The following is a 16,717-nucleotide window of genomic DNA, read 5'->3' as shown; positions in this document are numbered from 1 at the left end:
TTCAATTTTGATGAAATCAGATGGCAAGTGCTATACAAAGTTAATAGCTCAGTCCCGAAGAAAGCGGACAACTGTTCAATCTGCAATTTGGAGAAAATTGATATAGCCGAAGCAGATAGAATCAAATCATTAAATATCAGAAAAGAATAAACCGCTAAGTGTCCCCATTATAAGTCTTGTTATTTTTGATTTATTGTTTGCTTGTTGTGTCTTATTTTTACTATTTTTACCATCTTATATGTTAAATTTAATCTTTAATTTTTTTTAGACTTTTATAAATTTTATGATAATTTTTACTAATTAAACATAATAAGTTTTTATAAAGTTATTAATTAATTTCACTTAAAAGTATCTATAAATTACTTAATTACTAATTTATGTCTAATTAGTACTGGTTAGTCTAATTAGTGCCAATTAATATGATTATTTTTTCTATATATTTCAGTGTGCTTCATTTTTATTGCTACCTAGACTCTAAAGATCCTTTTTTAGGTGAAACCGGGTTAGTAAGGTTGCAATTTCGTCAATAAATTATTAATTACTTTATAAATATCTAAATTATATATTTTACTCAATATGTGATTATTGAGCTGAAAGCTTTCTCAACAAATAGCTAGAAGGGAAAGCTATAAACAACAATCAAACTACCTCCAAAATGATTGGATACTTTTGCCTTAGTTTTTGTTGAGTCCAAAAGCTTTAATATCGTTCTTTGAAAAAATTACTTTAAGTTCAAGGTCACTTTGTAAGTCTGAGAAAGTTTCCTGTATGTCAACGTTTGCTTCAAAAAGATCTGCTTCGAAGGGATCCATAATCCACTTCGGGATTAATTGAAAAACGTCAGTAAACCGTTTATCAATATCACATTAAGCTGTTCCAGATGAGATGAAAATACTTCTACATCACCTTCACACTTGTTTTATGTTTTAAGTTTTCCTAACTTGCTAACTGTGAAAACTAATTATTTTTGATTTTTTTTTTTCCATACAGTTCAAGTTGATTTATGAAACCGGGTATCTTACTTTTGACTTTGACAAGATTTAATTTTTTACCTTGTAAAGTTGTGTTCAAATTATTGATCTTACCATATAAGTCTGACATGTTGGCTGTATTAAATATGTGTTTTAGCAACTTAAGTACCAAAATATTTTATTTCTATGTATTTTTTTTAATGGTTACTGCATAGTTGTGAAAAATTTCCAGTTTTTTTCTAGATTTTTTAAATTTTTTCCAGGATTTTTAAAAGTAAGTTTTTTGGTCTATTTTTAGTTAAGAATTAAATTTAAGGTAAGAAATTGTTTTAAATATTATAATATTATCCCGAAGACACTCAAAGGTAATATAAGTATGTATTTAAGAAAATAAAAGTTAAAACAAAAATAAATTATATATCTGCTGCTGTATATTTTGTATCTAATAGAATTTTAATTATTTTGCATTTGAAAAACTTTTAAGTTTCAGGATTTAAGTAATTTTTGTTTGAAATTTTAAGATTTCAATGTTTTTTATTAATAATTTTCAAATTCGAGGTTTTTACAAGTGATTCATGTTTAGATTATCAAATTGCAGGTTTTTTAAGGATCTCATTTTTTTACAATCTTGTTACTGGTTAATATTCTTTTGTTTTGTGATTTTATTACTAATAGCTGTTTCGGTTTTCTATGTTTCAGACTTCTCTACATTAATAATCATTTTAATTTAAGTCATATGTTTCTGTTAAATATACCACTTTAGTTTTTACAAATAAGCCTTTTTCAATCAAAGCAGTGATTTTGTGCTAAATGGCAATAATATTCCAAACTTAACTATAATAGATTTATGTGTAAACAGTATATAAAAAATTGTGATTTGTCAATATACTTTTCAAAATTTATAGTCTTACTACATTTTTTTGACCTTTAACTTATCTACAAACACTTATTGAGGATTATTTAGTTTTAATAGTTAATACAACATGTTTTTTATGTACATGTTTTATATCAATTTTATTAAATTTTTGCATCGTTTGTCATCTTAATAATTTTTTGTGAACAACAAATCCGTTTACCGTGGAACTCACTAACTGTCTGAGTCTTTCAACAAACATTTTTTGATACATTAATATTTTATTTATTTAGTTTCTTCATTAATATGTTTTAACTTAATATTTCAAAATATCTTATTAAATCAAAGTAATTTCAACAAACTAGCCTAAGATTTAGCAGAAAAATCTAAAATAGTTTTTATCAGCACAATTTAGATAGATTTTTTAAAAGTTCTTGAACCATCCTGAGCGCGTGGCATCTCTGGTATTTGTATGCAAAAGGTATCTCACTTATAAGAAAATAACTCTTTATATTGAAATTGATTAATTTGTTAATTATATTTGTAGTAGCAAGAAAAGCACTACTTTAGAAGGTAGTTAAAGTGCCGTAATGAATTTAAGTCTAGTTGTGGCAAAAATGTTACAGATAACTAAATGTGAAACTTTGTAAACGTACTTTTTGAGACCTTTTTGATCTTTTTTTTACTGTATTCAATACAATCAGCAACTACGTCTAGAGCATTAAATCTGGTGAAGTGACTTGAAACTAGCTTGACTTATATTAGCATAAAATAGCCTGAGTTTGAAAAAATAATAAAGTTGAGTAAAAACTAAAAAATTACTGTTTATTTAATTTAAAACCCATAGTAATAACAAAACGAAAACAAAAAGTATTACGAAAATACTTAAAATAGTCTGAGTTATTTTATTTAGATGAAGCGTGTTGCACTTTTTTATGACGTTAAGAAATACTTTCAGTCTTATTTTTTTCTTAGATTATTAGTTTGTAATGTCATAATTACTGAATTGATCTACAAAAAAACTAAGAATAATGTTTTGAAAAGGTCTTTGGTTGTACGAATGCGAACTTTTTACATTGTGACTAACAAAAATATCAATTTTAAAGTTTTATTTAATGATTTAACTGTAGATGTCCTTTAAAATGAAAGGTATCAGTCAGTCGATAAGCGGTCATTGAACTTTTTAGTTTTTAGAAAACGAAACCAAAAACAGGGTTACCACTTTTTAAGTCAATAAACTGTCCTGAGTGACCTTTAGTTGTATTGAGTTTATCTTCAGTTTTTTAAAATCCAAAAAAAAATTTTTGCTTCTGTTGCAAACTTCTTATAACTTATACTTATTTCTCTTTGAAATGATACCAACAATAACCTATATATAAATGCTTTTTTATTAGATGTTTAATAAATTAGTAGGAAATATTGTTTTTGAAGTTTCAACATATAAAATTTTAATTTAATACAATTTAATTTGTTTTTGGATAATTCTATTTATCTATTGTAATTAACTTTATAAATGTACCTTATACAATCTGGAAATAGCCGATACTGAGATATCATATAAAAGAAAACCGATAAACATAAAAAATGAGCTCATCAGTCAACACTCACATTATTTGTATGATTTTTTTAAAATATAATTCTAGTAAATATATTTACTGCTCAAAATAAGTATGATGTCACCTTAAGTCCTAAAATGTTTTAATGCTATTCAAATTAACTTATTGTTTATTAGGTTTTATTTTTAATTTTTAAAGGTCACAAAATGATATAGTTTTCTTTTTATTTTTTTTGTCAGTAACTTTTAAACGTTTGATTTTTTTATTACTTTTAAGTTATTAGTTTTTCATGTAGTGATAGTGATAACTTGTACAACATTTCTAAAATAGTTTTTTTTATCTAATTTTTTATAAAAATCACATGTTTATGTTTAAAATGCGATACTGACTTTTCAAATAATCCTGGACATGATGTTGAACTGTTCTAGTGTATAACTCGATAACCGAAAGGTTTTTTCGTGCACCATATCAATGGAATAAAAGTTTTGAGCATTTTTGTTGTTCAATAAACAATAAAATAAAACCATTTTATACTGTATAGTGCATAAAAACAAAACTTCTCAACCATAAAACTTATATTTTAATTACATATTTATAAAGTTTTACCTCATGTGTACAAATCATTTTTTTAAAACTCAACTTACTAAAACAATTTTATCTCTGTACAATGATTTAATAAGCCATTATATAGTATTTAAAACTTGAGTATTTAAATTAACTTTTTACAAATCTTTGCATATTTTGTCCTTTAATTTTTTTATTTTATAATCGCAGTTTGATTATGCGTTGATCAGTGAAAATAATTTACTACCAGATTTTGCAACAAAAAATTTTTTAAGTAAACTTGTATATAACTGATTTTTGTTATAATTTCATAGTTAACCAACTTTAACATTTCTGTTTTATGTTAATTAATTAATTCACTTGATATGAATTAATTTTTGGAATTTAAACACGAACATTGTTAAAAATAGTAGAGGATAGCAATAAGGCTTAAAGTGAACAAACATTTCTAAATCAATAAAATTTAATCAATAAAAAAATATCTGCTATATTAGAAAATAAAATAAACTTGATCAACATAACATAATTCAAAGTTTGTAAAAAATAATTTGTCCTGAGATAAAAAAAAATGAAACTACCCTAAGCTTTTACTTTGACACCAAATTATTCTAGGTTAGCTTTAGTTAAAAAAAATTCAATAAAATCCTGAGTAATTTTGAGTTATTCTGAGATTTTCAAACATTTCAAAATACCCTGAGTATCCTTAGTATCATGAGTCGGTGGTAATCCTCCAAAAGTAATATACAATAATATAATATTAAAACTGATTTTTTGTTTTAAAAATGATTTAACTACTTTATAAATATTTTAAAGGGTTTCAACTATTTGAGTCAAAAAACTGTCCTGAATATAAACTGTCCTGAGTCATCCTGATTTTTTTCAACTTAACAAAATTAATAAAAATAAAAATCTTTTACAATATATTGCAACTTAAATCAACTAAATCTATAAAATAACTGTCATTAGACTTTCAGAAATCTTAAAACTATTATGAGTTGTTTATGAAAAATAAAATTATCTTAACTTAGCCTGAGTTGAATAAAAAATTCAAAATATCGTAAATTACTTTGGGCAATCCTTAATCATCTTGAGATCTAAAAACTTCAAAATATCTTAAGTATTCTGACGATGTGGCAAGCCTAGTTATTTTAAAAATATTAGTTGAAGTGGAAATATTTTTTGCTATAAAAATAATTAATGAAAATATTGAAAATTATTTTTAATGTTGATTGTTTTGTGTAAGTTTATAAAATATCAGTTTTTCAGGAACCCTAGTAATAACCAGTCATTAAACGACAAAAAAACGCTCAAAAATAATTTGGTAAAATGACTTAGTGTACAAAAAAAAATTTTGTTATCGATTTGTAAACTACTTGTATTACAGTTAGCATTTTGTCTGAACTATTAAATATTTCATTAAAAAAAAATATATTTTATAATGTAGATCATACATAAATGGCTGTTTTTTTAACATTGAATATTTATTAAAATGTCTTAGAAATAAATTGAGTTGCTTAAAAACTCAAAATTTTTTTTTACCTGAATTTATTTTTTCTAATCTCAAGGGTACAATTAGGGCAAAATAAGTGTACTTAAAGAAATTTATAAGTCAAAAAACATGCTGGTTATCTCACCTAATTTATACAGATACTCACTTCTTTTAAGGACAGTTTTAGACCAAATTTAGTTGTTAAAAAAAAAGAAATATATGTAATAGTTACAGTACTTTATACATCAATATGAAAAATAAAAGTTGCACTTATTTAAGACTGTGATAAAGCATTTTAAAATTCCTTTCTTAAGTGAAAGTTGTAGTAGTCAGTAATTATGCATCAGGAAAAAATTTTGAACTAAATATCCTGTATCACGTATAAAGAACAAAAAAATACATATACATCTTTAAAAAGAAAAGAATTTGAAATGATTTTTAACAGTAGAACAAATATTAATTTTCATAACTATAAGTTCAGTTAAATAAAATAAAACTATTCTTTACACTCTAACGGCTCTCCTAGAAAAAATGTATCAGCTCACTTTACACTGTCTGCTTTACAACACAATAACAGTTTTTATTTTGAAAATAATTGGGATTTAAAGTTGTTTTTTTTAATATTCATTAATTAAGCTTTAAAATTCAATTACAATGAGCAAGAGGTACAATAATTTTATTAAATTAGCAAATTTTCATCAATAAAAATAGTTTGAAATAATTTCTTAACACTTGGCAGTTATGATATAAAGTTATATAATTATTTAATTACTACTATCTAAACATTTAAAAAAAATTCAAAAGTAATCTGTACTAAAACTTTATATAATAGTAAATGTGCTAACAAAATTTAATATAAACTTTTATAAGTTAGATGTAAAAAGTTAAGAAACTACTAAAATAGTATTCTAAAAAGGTAGTTACCCTGAGGTGTTCGAAAAATGAAATTTTAGATTAAAACAAGATTTCATAAACTCGTTTTCGTAGTTGCTACTTTTACAAAAGGATAGAAAAAATATTCGCCCCCATTTATTACAAACCCAAGCCAGTATATCTGATATAAACTAGTTGTTGCCTCTTATGAGCTATCGCCCTTCATAGTATAAAGTTTAATAATTGATTGTCCTCCCTCACTAGATATATTCATTTGACTAACTTAAAATGATATTGCCTTTTTAAGAAACCCTGTACTTAATTCTATTACAATAAACCGTTATTAACTCTATTTGGTATTTAATCCTAACTGTGTTTCTAAAGCAGAAACAATACAAACAAGCTTTACTATATCTAACTGATTCATACGTTTAATTTATCACCTCAAAACTTTAAGACTAGACTCTAATCGATTTGTTCTTAAAGATCTGTAGTATTAAAACCGCATGATTTACGAAATTCTCAAATTTCGCATCCAAAAATATAAACAGTTGCATACCACAAACTCAGGCTAGTTTGGAATGTTTTAAGATTTTTTGAAGAACCTGACTAGCTAAGATTTTTGTAGTATTTATGCTAATTTATCATTTTTTCTTAAACTTCATATCTTAACGATTTAGAATTGTTTTCTTATAAAACAGTTTAGTATTTTATTATAGTCATTAAGTTGTTTTGCTCTTACAATACGACTTTTAGTTATTTAGTCCTGGACAAGACGTTAAAAGGTTTCCTTGGTGTATGAATTGATAACCGAAAGGTTCTTTGTGCACCAGGTCCTAGGACCAAATGTCTGAAGCGTCTTTTTTGTCGTTCAATAAACTATAGTTATTTAACATTGATTAGGTAGTTATTAACTTTTAACTAAAAAAATAAACATAAGTCACTCCTTTAACAAAGGTTTATTAATTAATTTCGTTTACTTCATCATCAAAATATACTTGCTAAAAACTGATAATATTATATCTGTTGTTTATTTTTACAGTTTATTTTTAACAAAACAATGTTTCACTCCTATATTGGCATATAGGAGATCTTCAGTGGTAATATAAATCTGAAAAAAGTTTTTGGACAGAATAAATGGAAGATATTTAAAAGTATTAAATAAAACAAAATGAAAACAAAGTATTGAATTTATGGTTTAACAACAAAAAATAAAACTTATTTATGCTGAACTTAAGTGAAAGTTTAGTGCTTATATTATACTTTTAAGAATTTTGTTGGTGTTATAGACTAGAAAAACAAAGGTAATTAATAAGTTAAAATATTAATAAATCGAGTCTCACATTGAAATTAGTTGCCAAAAAAATAGAGAAATATAATAATAAACTCATGATTTGCAATTGATAAGGTTTTACATTGACTGTTGAAAATTATAGCTCATTTTTTTAACTTAGATTTATGACGAAATTATATTGTTGTTTAATTTAGTGTACAAATTGAAGTAATATGTTTTTGCTACAAATATAGAAATTTTGTTAAGTTGTATTATTGGATAAGATTTATGTAATCAAAAGTTTTAATTTGAGATCGTATTTTAATGTAAATAAATTCTTAGAGTCGATAAAAAATCTTTACAATTACAAATAATTTAACTTACTAATTTAAGAGTGCTAGTTTTAGTTTTAAAGCAGAGTTTCTGATCATGTGGACAGATTGCAAACAGCTCGTACCTCTTATTTGAGTTTTTTTTCTTAAATACAAGTCGTGCAGATGCTGTATATGCTCTTAATTTCCCCAATGTGGTGGAGGACGCTCTATTTTATGTCGTAAATGATTTTGTTATGTTTCAAATGCAAAATATATTTTGCGAGTTCTGTCCCGTTGTCTTTATAACTTTTGAAACTGTTATTTTGACTGTACCATCTACTTTTAAAAGTGTTTCCGGTTGAGCCAATACAATACTTTACTTCCTTTGCAGGTTTTATCGTAGCTTTGTAAACTACAATTTTTACTAAACAATTGTTATCCAGAGGGCATAAATTCCTTGATCGGTAGTTACAGGATGGGATGTAAGTGGTGATGATTTGTTATTCGGTCCTGTTGGTTTTATTTAAAGTTTTCTTGTTATGTTTTTGTATTATTACCTTAATATTGTTCATACAACTGTAAGACAGTTTACAGCTGTTTTTGCTTAATATTTTATTTAGTACTTCTTTTTGTTTACAGTGTTTATTAGTAATTTTGAAAAATGCTTTGCCGATATTAGTTGTTACTGACTGGCAGAAAGGGGAATTAAAGTAAATGGTTTTCTTTTTAGTTTGAGTTTTTATTTTTTCTGTATATCTTAGCCTATGTTTGAAGTTAGCATTGTCTAAAGTGTTTTAGTACATGGCTACGTCGCTGTTAAACATTTTTTTTTTGAAAGTCTATTAGTTCATTTAGGACAACCATTTTCTTTAATCCTCCTTTCTGCCAGTCCGTAACAACTAACATCGGCAAAGCATTTTTAAAATTACTAATAAACACTGAAAAGAAAAAGAAGTACTAAATAAAATATTAAACAAAAACAGTTGTATGAACAATATTAAGGTAATAATACAAAAAAATACAAGAAAAGTATAACATAAGCATTAAGTTTTCACTTAAGTTTAACATAAATAAGTTTAATTTTTTTTTGGAAACCATAAGTTTAATACTTAGTTATTAATTTAGTTTTAATTAATATTTTTACATATCTTCCATTTATTTTGTTTAAAAATATTTTACAGATTTGTTTTACAACTGATGACCTCCTATATGCCAATATGGGTGGGTGTCAGAATGACACAGCGACAAAATGACACGGTGCGTCACTTTGTCACAGCGACAAAATGACACGGTGGGTCACTCTGGCACGGTGCGTCACATTGGCATAGAGGGTTCTTTTGGCACGGCGACAAAATGACACGGATGGTCTCTTAGGCACAGCGACAAAATGACACGGTGCGTCACTTTGGTACAGCGACAAAATGACACGGTTCGTCACCTTTGCACAGCGACAAAACGACACGGTGCGTCACTTTGGCACGGAGGGTCACTTTGGCACAGCGAAAAAATGACACGGTGGGTCACTCTGGCAAGGTGCGTCACTTTGGCACAGAGGGTTCTTTTGGCACGGCGACAAAATGATACGGTGCGTCACCTTGGCACGGTGCGTCACTTTGGCACATAGGGTCACTTTGGTACGGCAACAAAATGACACGGTGCGTCACTTTTACACGGCGACAAAATTACACGGTGCGTCACTTTGGTACAGCGACAAAACGACACGGTGCGTCACTTTGGCACGGAGGGTCACTTTGGCACAGCGACAAAATGACAGATACGTCACTTTGACACAGCGACAAAATGACACGGTGCGTTACTATAGCTTGGATTAACAAACTTATAAGCAAAACTAAACTTCTTTAGTAATATAGCTTTTAAATTTAAAATTTTGTGAGTAATTAGTTAAACAAAAGATTTATTGTACTTTTTTCAAACTATAGTGGCTTGATACATTTGAAAATTTATATGATACAATGCTTTAAAATTTAAGTAATAGTATATAAAAAAAATATTCTTAAGTTTTCTTTTTTACGTTTCACGACTTTTCATATTTGTGTAATGAATAAAATTTAGTACTTTTTGTAAAACGTTTAATTAATTACTATCAGGAATTGTTCCCTCCCTTATTAACCACCGTGTCATTTTGTGGCTGTGCCAAAGTGACGCACCGTGTCGTTTTTTCACTGTGCCAAAGTGACCCTCCGTGCCAAAGTGACGCACCGTGTCGTTTTGTCGCTGTGCCAAAGTGACGAACCGTGTCATTTTGTCGCCGTGTTAAAGTGACCCTCCGTGCCAAAGTTACGCACCGTGTCATTTTGTCGCCGTGCCAAAGTGACCCTATGTGCCAAATTGACGCACCGTGCCAAGGTGACGCACCGTGTCATTTTGTCGCTGTGTCATTCTGACCCGCTCCCTGCCGATATAGGAGTGAAACATTGTTTTGTTAATAATAAACTGTGAAAACAAATATGGATAAAATTCTTCTTAAACAAATTTAAGTCGAGAACTTTTAATTGTTTGATTTTAAAAAAGTTACAATATGATAATATTATAGTGTAAATTTAATTATAAACAGGTAAAATACCTAGCTAAACATTGTTACGTCATAAAGCATAAAAGTCTGTTTAAAATGTGTAAATTAGAGTTGAATTATGCTTATAAATTTAAAGGTGTTTGCAAAACAAAAATTGTTTAAAACAAAAACATTTAAGACAGTAGAAATTTTACCTGAAACTAAATTAAATAAAACTAAATTACAAAAAGACGACAATAAACGACAACAATAATACTAAAAACACGCTATTTATTAAGTTTAAAATAGTAAAAATCTCTTTGTTTGCAAACCTTTGGCTCACGAGTTCTAATAAACAAAGATTCTAGAACTGAGAGATGGTAATTTTTTCTCGCTCTAGATAGAATTTTGAACCTACTATCCAGGTAGTCCTCAACACAAACACGGTTGTTGAGGAGGTGCTCTTCAAAAGATGATTGTTCACCTTTCGGCTTTACGTTAACATTAAAATGATCCTCTTTAGCTTTTTTAGAAATGCTGCTCTCTCCTGACGTAGAAACGTTAAGATGTTCGATATACGTAGTCATTTCCGCAATGACAGTTAAATATGTATATTGAATTACTTAAATCATGGATAGGTGTGGCATCTTTCACAATTCCGTTAAGCGGGCGGTTGGTGTTGTACACAAGAATTAGCGAAACGCTATTAAAGGTGGATTTTACAGCTAATGAAGCTTGCTTAGCCAGTCTTATTGAGTTTGTACCCATATAAGAAAGGCGGAGGTAGAATTGGCAAGGATGTGGGCCGAAAGAGGGAAGCAGTTCATTTTGGAGTGAGTTGCCTTAATTGTCTTCTTGATGACTATTTTGGGAAAAATTAATGAGAGAAAAATTTGTAAATGTTGTCAAGTTCTAGATCCAAACAGTCGGCTTTGCAAATTTCAATAGCTATGTTGGTCATGCATTGTATGATCTTCAATTTTTGTTTGGTGGGGCAAAACGAGTTTCAGAAAGTGTAGTGAGGACTAAAATTACTTTTCACAGAAGTAGAAAAGGTGTTGTTGCTGTTTAAAATTCTACCTAGAGCGAGAAAAACTTACCATCTCTCAGTTTTAGAATCTTTGTTTATTAGATCTTGTGAGCCAAAGGTTTGCAAACAAAGAGATTTTTACTATTTTAAACTTAATTAATAGCGTGTTTTTAGTATTATTGTTGTCGTTTATTGTCGTCTTTTTGTAATTTAGTTTTATTTAATTTAGTTTCAGGTAAAATTTTTACTATCTTAAATGTTTTTGTTTTAAACAATTTTTGTTTTGCAAACAACTTCAAATTCATTACTAAAATTTCAATTCAAGTCTAATTTAAACATTTTAAACAGACTTTTATGGTGTATGACGTAACAACTTTTTGCTGAGATTTCAAAATGACTGTTTATAACTAAATTTACACTATAGTATTTACAGTTTTTAGCTTTTTTGTTATGATAATGAGCTGAACTAATTATTTAATAAACCTTTTTAAAATGAGTAACTTATGTTTAAATTTTTTAGTTTAAACCAGTACCAAAACCAAACTATTTACTTTTACAAGTTTTAGCATTTATGTTTTTCTCTTTTTACAAAAACTTGAACGTATACAATATAAAGCCATTAGAATATATTTCAGTATAATATTTGATCATTCAGATTAATTTTTTGCTTTAAAAAGTGGATAACCAAATCTGTAGTTTCAAATGTTACTTTGTACATTCAGTTATAGACAGGTAACAAAATAATTTATAAACTTGGTTGCTAATATTTTTTTCTTAAAATGATTAACTAAACTTAACTATTACAATATGTAATGTTTGTATATAATTAAATAGTTTAATAGTTTAATAATTAAATAATTAAATAGTTAACCAATTAAACTATAAAAATAATTTTTTTTGGCTTTTTTTTTATGACCTGCAAACTTTTTTTTTTATGTTTATAAAAACTCTCCCGACGGTAAAAAATAAAAAATAAAAAAATAAATAAATAGTTCTTTTTAACTGAGTTTAGAAAATCCTTTTTAAGACTGACTGTACTTCGTAAGAAGTTTTTGAGCTTAGTTGTTTATTTTTAAAATTTTAAACTACTTATAACTGCTTTTTGATCATATACGCGAAAACATAATCTAACATAAGCATTTTATATTCAAAGGACAAGAGTAATTAAAAAAAAAAAAAAACTGGAAGACTTTTAAACACTTATAAGAAGTATAAAATAAATATGTAAAGAATTATGTTTTAACAACACAAATTCTTTTTCTATAAGTTTAAAAGCGCTAAAACTCAAAACAAAGTACATATTAAAAATAAAAGGGGTTGTAGGTCCAATTAATAAGATCATAATAGTAATAAAAAAACATATTGAAAGGAAAATAAAATTACTTTAGTTTAAATTGTGTTTTAGCCATATCTCAAAAAATATTAAAAAACTTTTGAAAAAGAAAAAGGTTAGTAGGTATTAATTATACCTACAACCGTTTTTTTTCATATTTGTACTAATTTTTAGTTGTGGCCCTTTAAACTTTTTTTAAAAATTCGAATTTTCTAAAATTTAATAGTCGTGCACACATAGAAGAGGTGCACTTTAATTACAACAAAATAAGTGTAAACTTTATAGAAATTTTCGTAATTGTTAGTTGTTGTAGTAAAGTCAAAACAAAAAAAAAAAAACAAACGACAAAAACAGTTGAAAAAATAGCACATTGTTTATTAAAATAAGATTAAATTGAATAAGTATAAGCTTTTAAAGTATTTGATTATTTGTAACAGTCTAAGTAAAAAGATTACAAACACATGCTGCTATATATAGTTTAATATTGGGAGACACAAAAACCTAATTTTTAACAATCATTGAAAAAATTTTAGAGTAATTATGTATGAAGGAGAAAAATAACTTTAACAACTCTGATCAAATCTTGAAAAAAAAAGTTCAAAAATTGTTATACTTATAAAATATACTTGATACACTTTATTTTGACTGTGTTAATAACTTCAACTATTTTTTTTAATATTTTTTCTTAAAATATCTTTAAAAGTTGTTCTTGCTTATACAATAATAAATATCAAGTATTGTTACAGTTTAGTAAAAGCTATTAACAATGAATAAAAACGAAGTAGTGATTTTAATCTACTTAGATAATAAACTATTTTTTAATATTTTTAGAAACCATTAAACTAGAACAAAAATGATCCAAGTCTAGCTGTAATTCTATTACAAAAGTCTAAAAGCCTCGAACTGCAAACGCGCAGCGCGTGACGTTTTCTAACAGCCAATGAGACGGCGACTAGAGTCGAAGCGGCCAATAAGAGCTTGGCAATTTTCACCTCGCGCTCAATCCTCACGTACAGCGGGTTGGTCTGGATAATCTCGTCCACCGCCGATCCCGATTTGTTTTTGTGCGGGAACGGAACATCGGGTGTCGGATAACCGAGGAATTCGCACAGAGGCTCCCATCCGTCGTCCAAGTCGAACACAAGCAGTCGATCTTTCGGTGCGTTCTGTATATTTGTTGAAATTAAAAGTGTTTTGCTGAATTACAAGAACTACTTATGAGAAATGTTTAAAATTAAATTAAAATTCAAAAATGTTGTGTAAAAATCAACTACTAACTTGTTGTTGAAAAAGCTATATACTTTTAACTAACCATAACTACATGTGCATTGTGTCTGTTGTATGCATCTATAGCCAACGTTTCATTTAATGTTGACGTCGGTTCTGGCCAGTGACCCATCATGCATGTATCTGTTATGACGTCATAACTACGTAATAATAAAGCCATGTAATTGTTCAAATATCGAAAAAAAACAACTATAGACTAAAAATTATACTATCGTACAAACTTAATTTAGTGCTTTTGTTTAAATATATGTTTTATTGTTTGCCTAAATGTAAAGTCATAAAGTGTTAGATAAATTTTAGTTTTTTATAAATTAAATTTTTCAGATCCTAAACACTTTAACAAATACAATATTGTCTTATTGTGCAGTTTTGAGCAGTTTTGTATTTAAATGTAAAGATAAAAGAATTTAATGCAAATTTGCAAGCATAACGTACTGTTTAATAAAAAACAAAAATTAGCTGACGAAAAAGCTTATTTAAAATTAGGTGACATCTATTTTTAAATTTAATTATAACAAATTACTCATTACTTTCAATGAAAAACACTAACTGAGCAATTTAGTAGTATGTTTTTAAAATAAATTAAGTCAAAAAGAAAAGTAAATTCAAACAAAAGTTTTTTAAACTAACACATTTTTATAAAGTACGTGCGTTGTCTTCTGTTGTAAGGAGAAAGCATTCTGATAGGAGAGTACACGTGATCAATGACCTGTATCTGTTTTCTGAAACTTTCGAACCATACTCTGTCCGAAGACCTTTTCGTAAGAATTATCTGCGTATATGCATTTTGTAAAAACATAAAACTCTTTTTATAATATAAATCAGTAAAAACATCTTTAAGAAATAAATATTTTGTATTGTTTGAATTAATGTTAGTGCATTTTACAGAAAAACTACATATAACAAACTAATTTATAACTTTAATTAGTTTCTTTAGTTTATTACATCTAGGTTCATATTAAAACTGAAAACTAAATGTAAGTTTTCAAATTATGAAAATTTCCGCAAATTCATAAAGATTAGTAACATTTTTAAAGTTTGTGATTTGTTTTTTAAATACAAACAAGTATAGTAAGAAAAATTTCAAGTGAAAGATTTTTAGTGTATAGCACTAAAGTACCTACATAAAAACTAATGAAATGAAAATATTCGAGTTCAGAAATAAATTTAACAAAATAAAAAACCTTGGCGTCGGGAAAAGCCTCGCTAATCTGCTTCCAGAAAAAGCAGGCGGGAACGTCAGTGACCGAATCGTATTTTTCGAACATCCGCTTGAAGTCGCACTTGCCCTCACCGCACAACTTCATCCAATCGTCGTGCTGCTCCATGAACTGGTCGGGAAAATCGCAGTTTTTCATTCCCAGTTGCTCGAACGCTGCGGCCATCGATTTCGTGCCGCATTTCGGGAAAGAAGCCAGAATTACCTTCATTTTGGCAGGAAAATGTTCGTGTTTTGGTAGGTTGTTTGGACTATTAATTTAAGCTGTAAAAAATGTATTTTAGACTACAGCTGATGTAAACTTAGTTAAAGTTAGAACCTTTATTTTTAATCATAACTTACTGGAAATGACCGTAATCGAAGTTGTTTAAAAACAAAAAAAAAAAAACTTAATAGAACAAGGTACTAACAAAATTTTATCAAAACATTTAAAATAAAGTTGAAACAAAATGTATAAAAATAAGTTATGTTATAGGCTAAATATTAACAAGAAAAACATACCGTACGCACGCGATTCGTTTTTTTTTTTCTTTATTTAGTTTTGTAAATAAAACGATTGTTTATCAACAAAATTAATAGATACAATTTAAATTTGAATTTTAGTAGGTCGATTTGATAACTTTATGCTGATTTTAACTTAATTGTAGTTAAACATAAAAAATTATTAACTTAAAACAAAAACACGATTTTATGCTTCTTGATCTAAACATAAAGTTTTATACAACTTAAAAATAAATATGATGCTAAAAACTTGAATGAAAAACAACAAAATATAGTATAAATTAAGAATTAGAAAACTTAAAACTAACATTTTAATAGCTTGGGTTGAATTTAGAACTAACTTAAAACTTCTGTAAATAAAAAACTCTGTATTATTTAAAAAACTTTAGCAACATAACATTTATTCGATATGTTAAGTTGTTAAAAATACTGGATTAATAGTAAAAAGTTTTGTAATCATTAACTTTGTTACAAACGATTTATCGCTATAAAGTGTTTATTTACAAAACAAACAGAAAACTCATGCTTTATTGATAAGAACAACGTGCATAAGTAATGCTAACAGGTTTTTAAATTTTCCTAAGGTAAAAACAAAAAACCAACGTTTTGTTTGACAAATTTTATATAGCTGAATCTATAGTTGACAAATGCAATACATAAACATGTATATTATTTTAACTCACTTGATTTTTATAAGTGATACTAAAAAAAGTGAACTTTTAACTTATAAAAATGATAGCTTAACTAATAAAAATATTTAAGCATGTTTTTGTTTCGTTTTTATGTTTAAATAAAATTTATGATAACATCTACGTTTTAGTTTTAAAAATATTTTACGCCTTCACGATAAAAAAAAACATTAAATCGTAGTAACAAATAAAAATGTTGTTGGTAGCTTGTTATGGGTCTATATTGTTATTTTTCTTTATGTTAACATATTTA

The 16,717-nt window shown here is 27.0% G+C and overlaps 1 protein-coding gene across 1 annotated transcript; it reads right to left on the bottom strand.

Annotated features, from left to right (window-relative positions):
* Positions 1 to 13,610: 13,610 nt before the first annotated feature.
* LOC145836309 (uncharacterized) lies at positions 13,611 to 15,485 on the bottom strand. The gene is made up of 4 exons (XM_082944123.1): positions 15,240 to 15,485; positions 14,703 to 14,827; positions 14,081 to 14,195; positions 13,611 to 13,934 (listed from the first exon to the last, which is right to left on the bottom strand). The coding sequence occupies exons 1-4, from the start codon at positions 15,483 to 15,485 to the stop codon at positions 13,611 to 13,613; spliced, it is 810 nt and encodes a 269-aa protein (XP_082800249.1).
* Positions 15,486 to 16,717: the final 1,232 nt, after the last annotated feature.

This window comes from Thalia democratica, chromosome 5 (genome assembly GCF_965202585.1).
Source record: "Thalia democratica chromosome 5, ktThaDemo2.hap1.1, whole genome shotgun sequence".
NCBI classification, from domain to species: Eukaryota; Metazoa; Chordata; class Thaliacea; order Salpida; family Salpidae; genus Thalia; species Thalia democratica.
The sequence above is the reverse complement of the archived record's forward strand: the minus strand, read 5'-3'. Positions and strand labels throughout refer to the sequence as shown.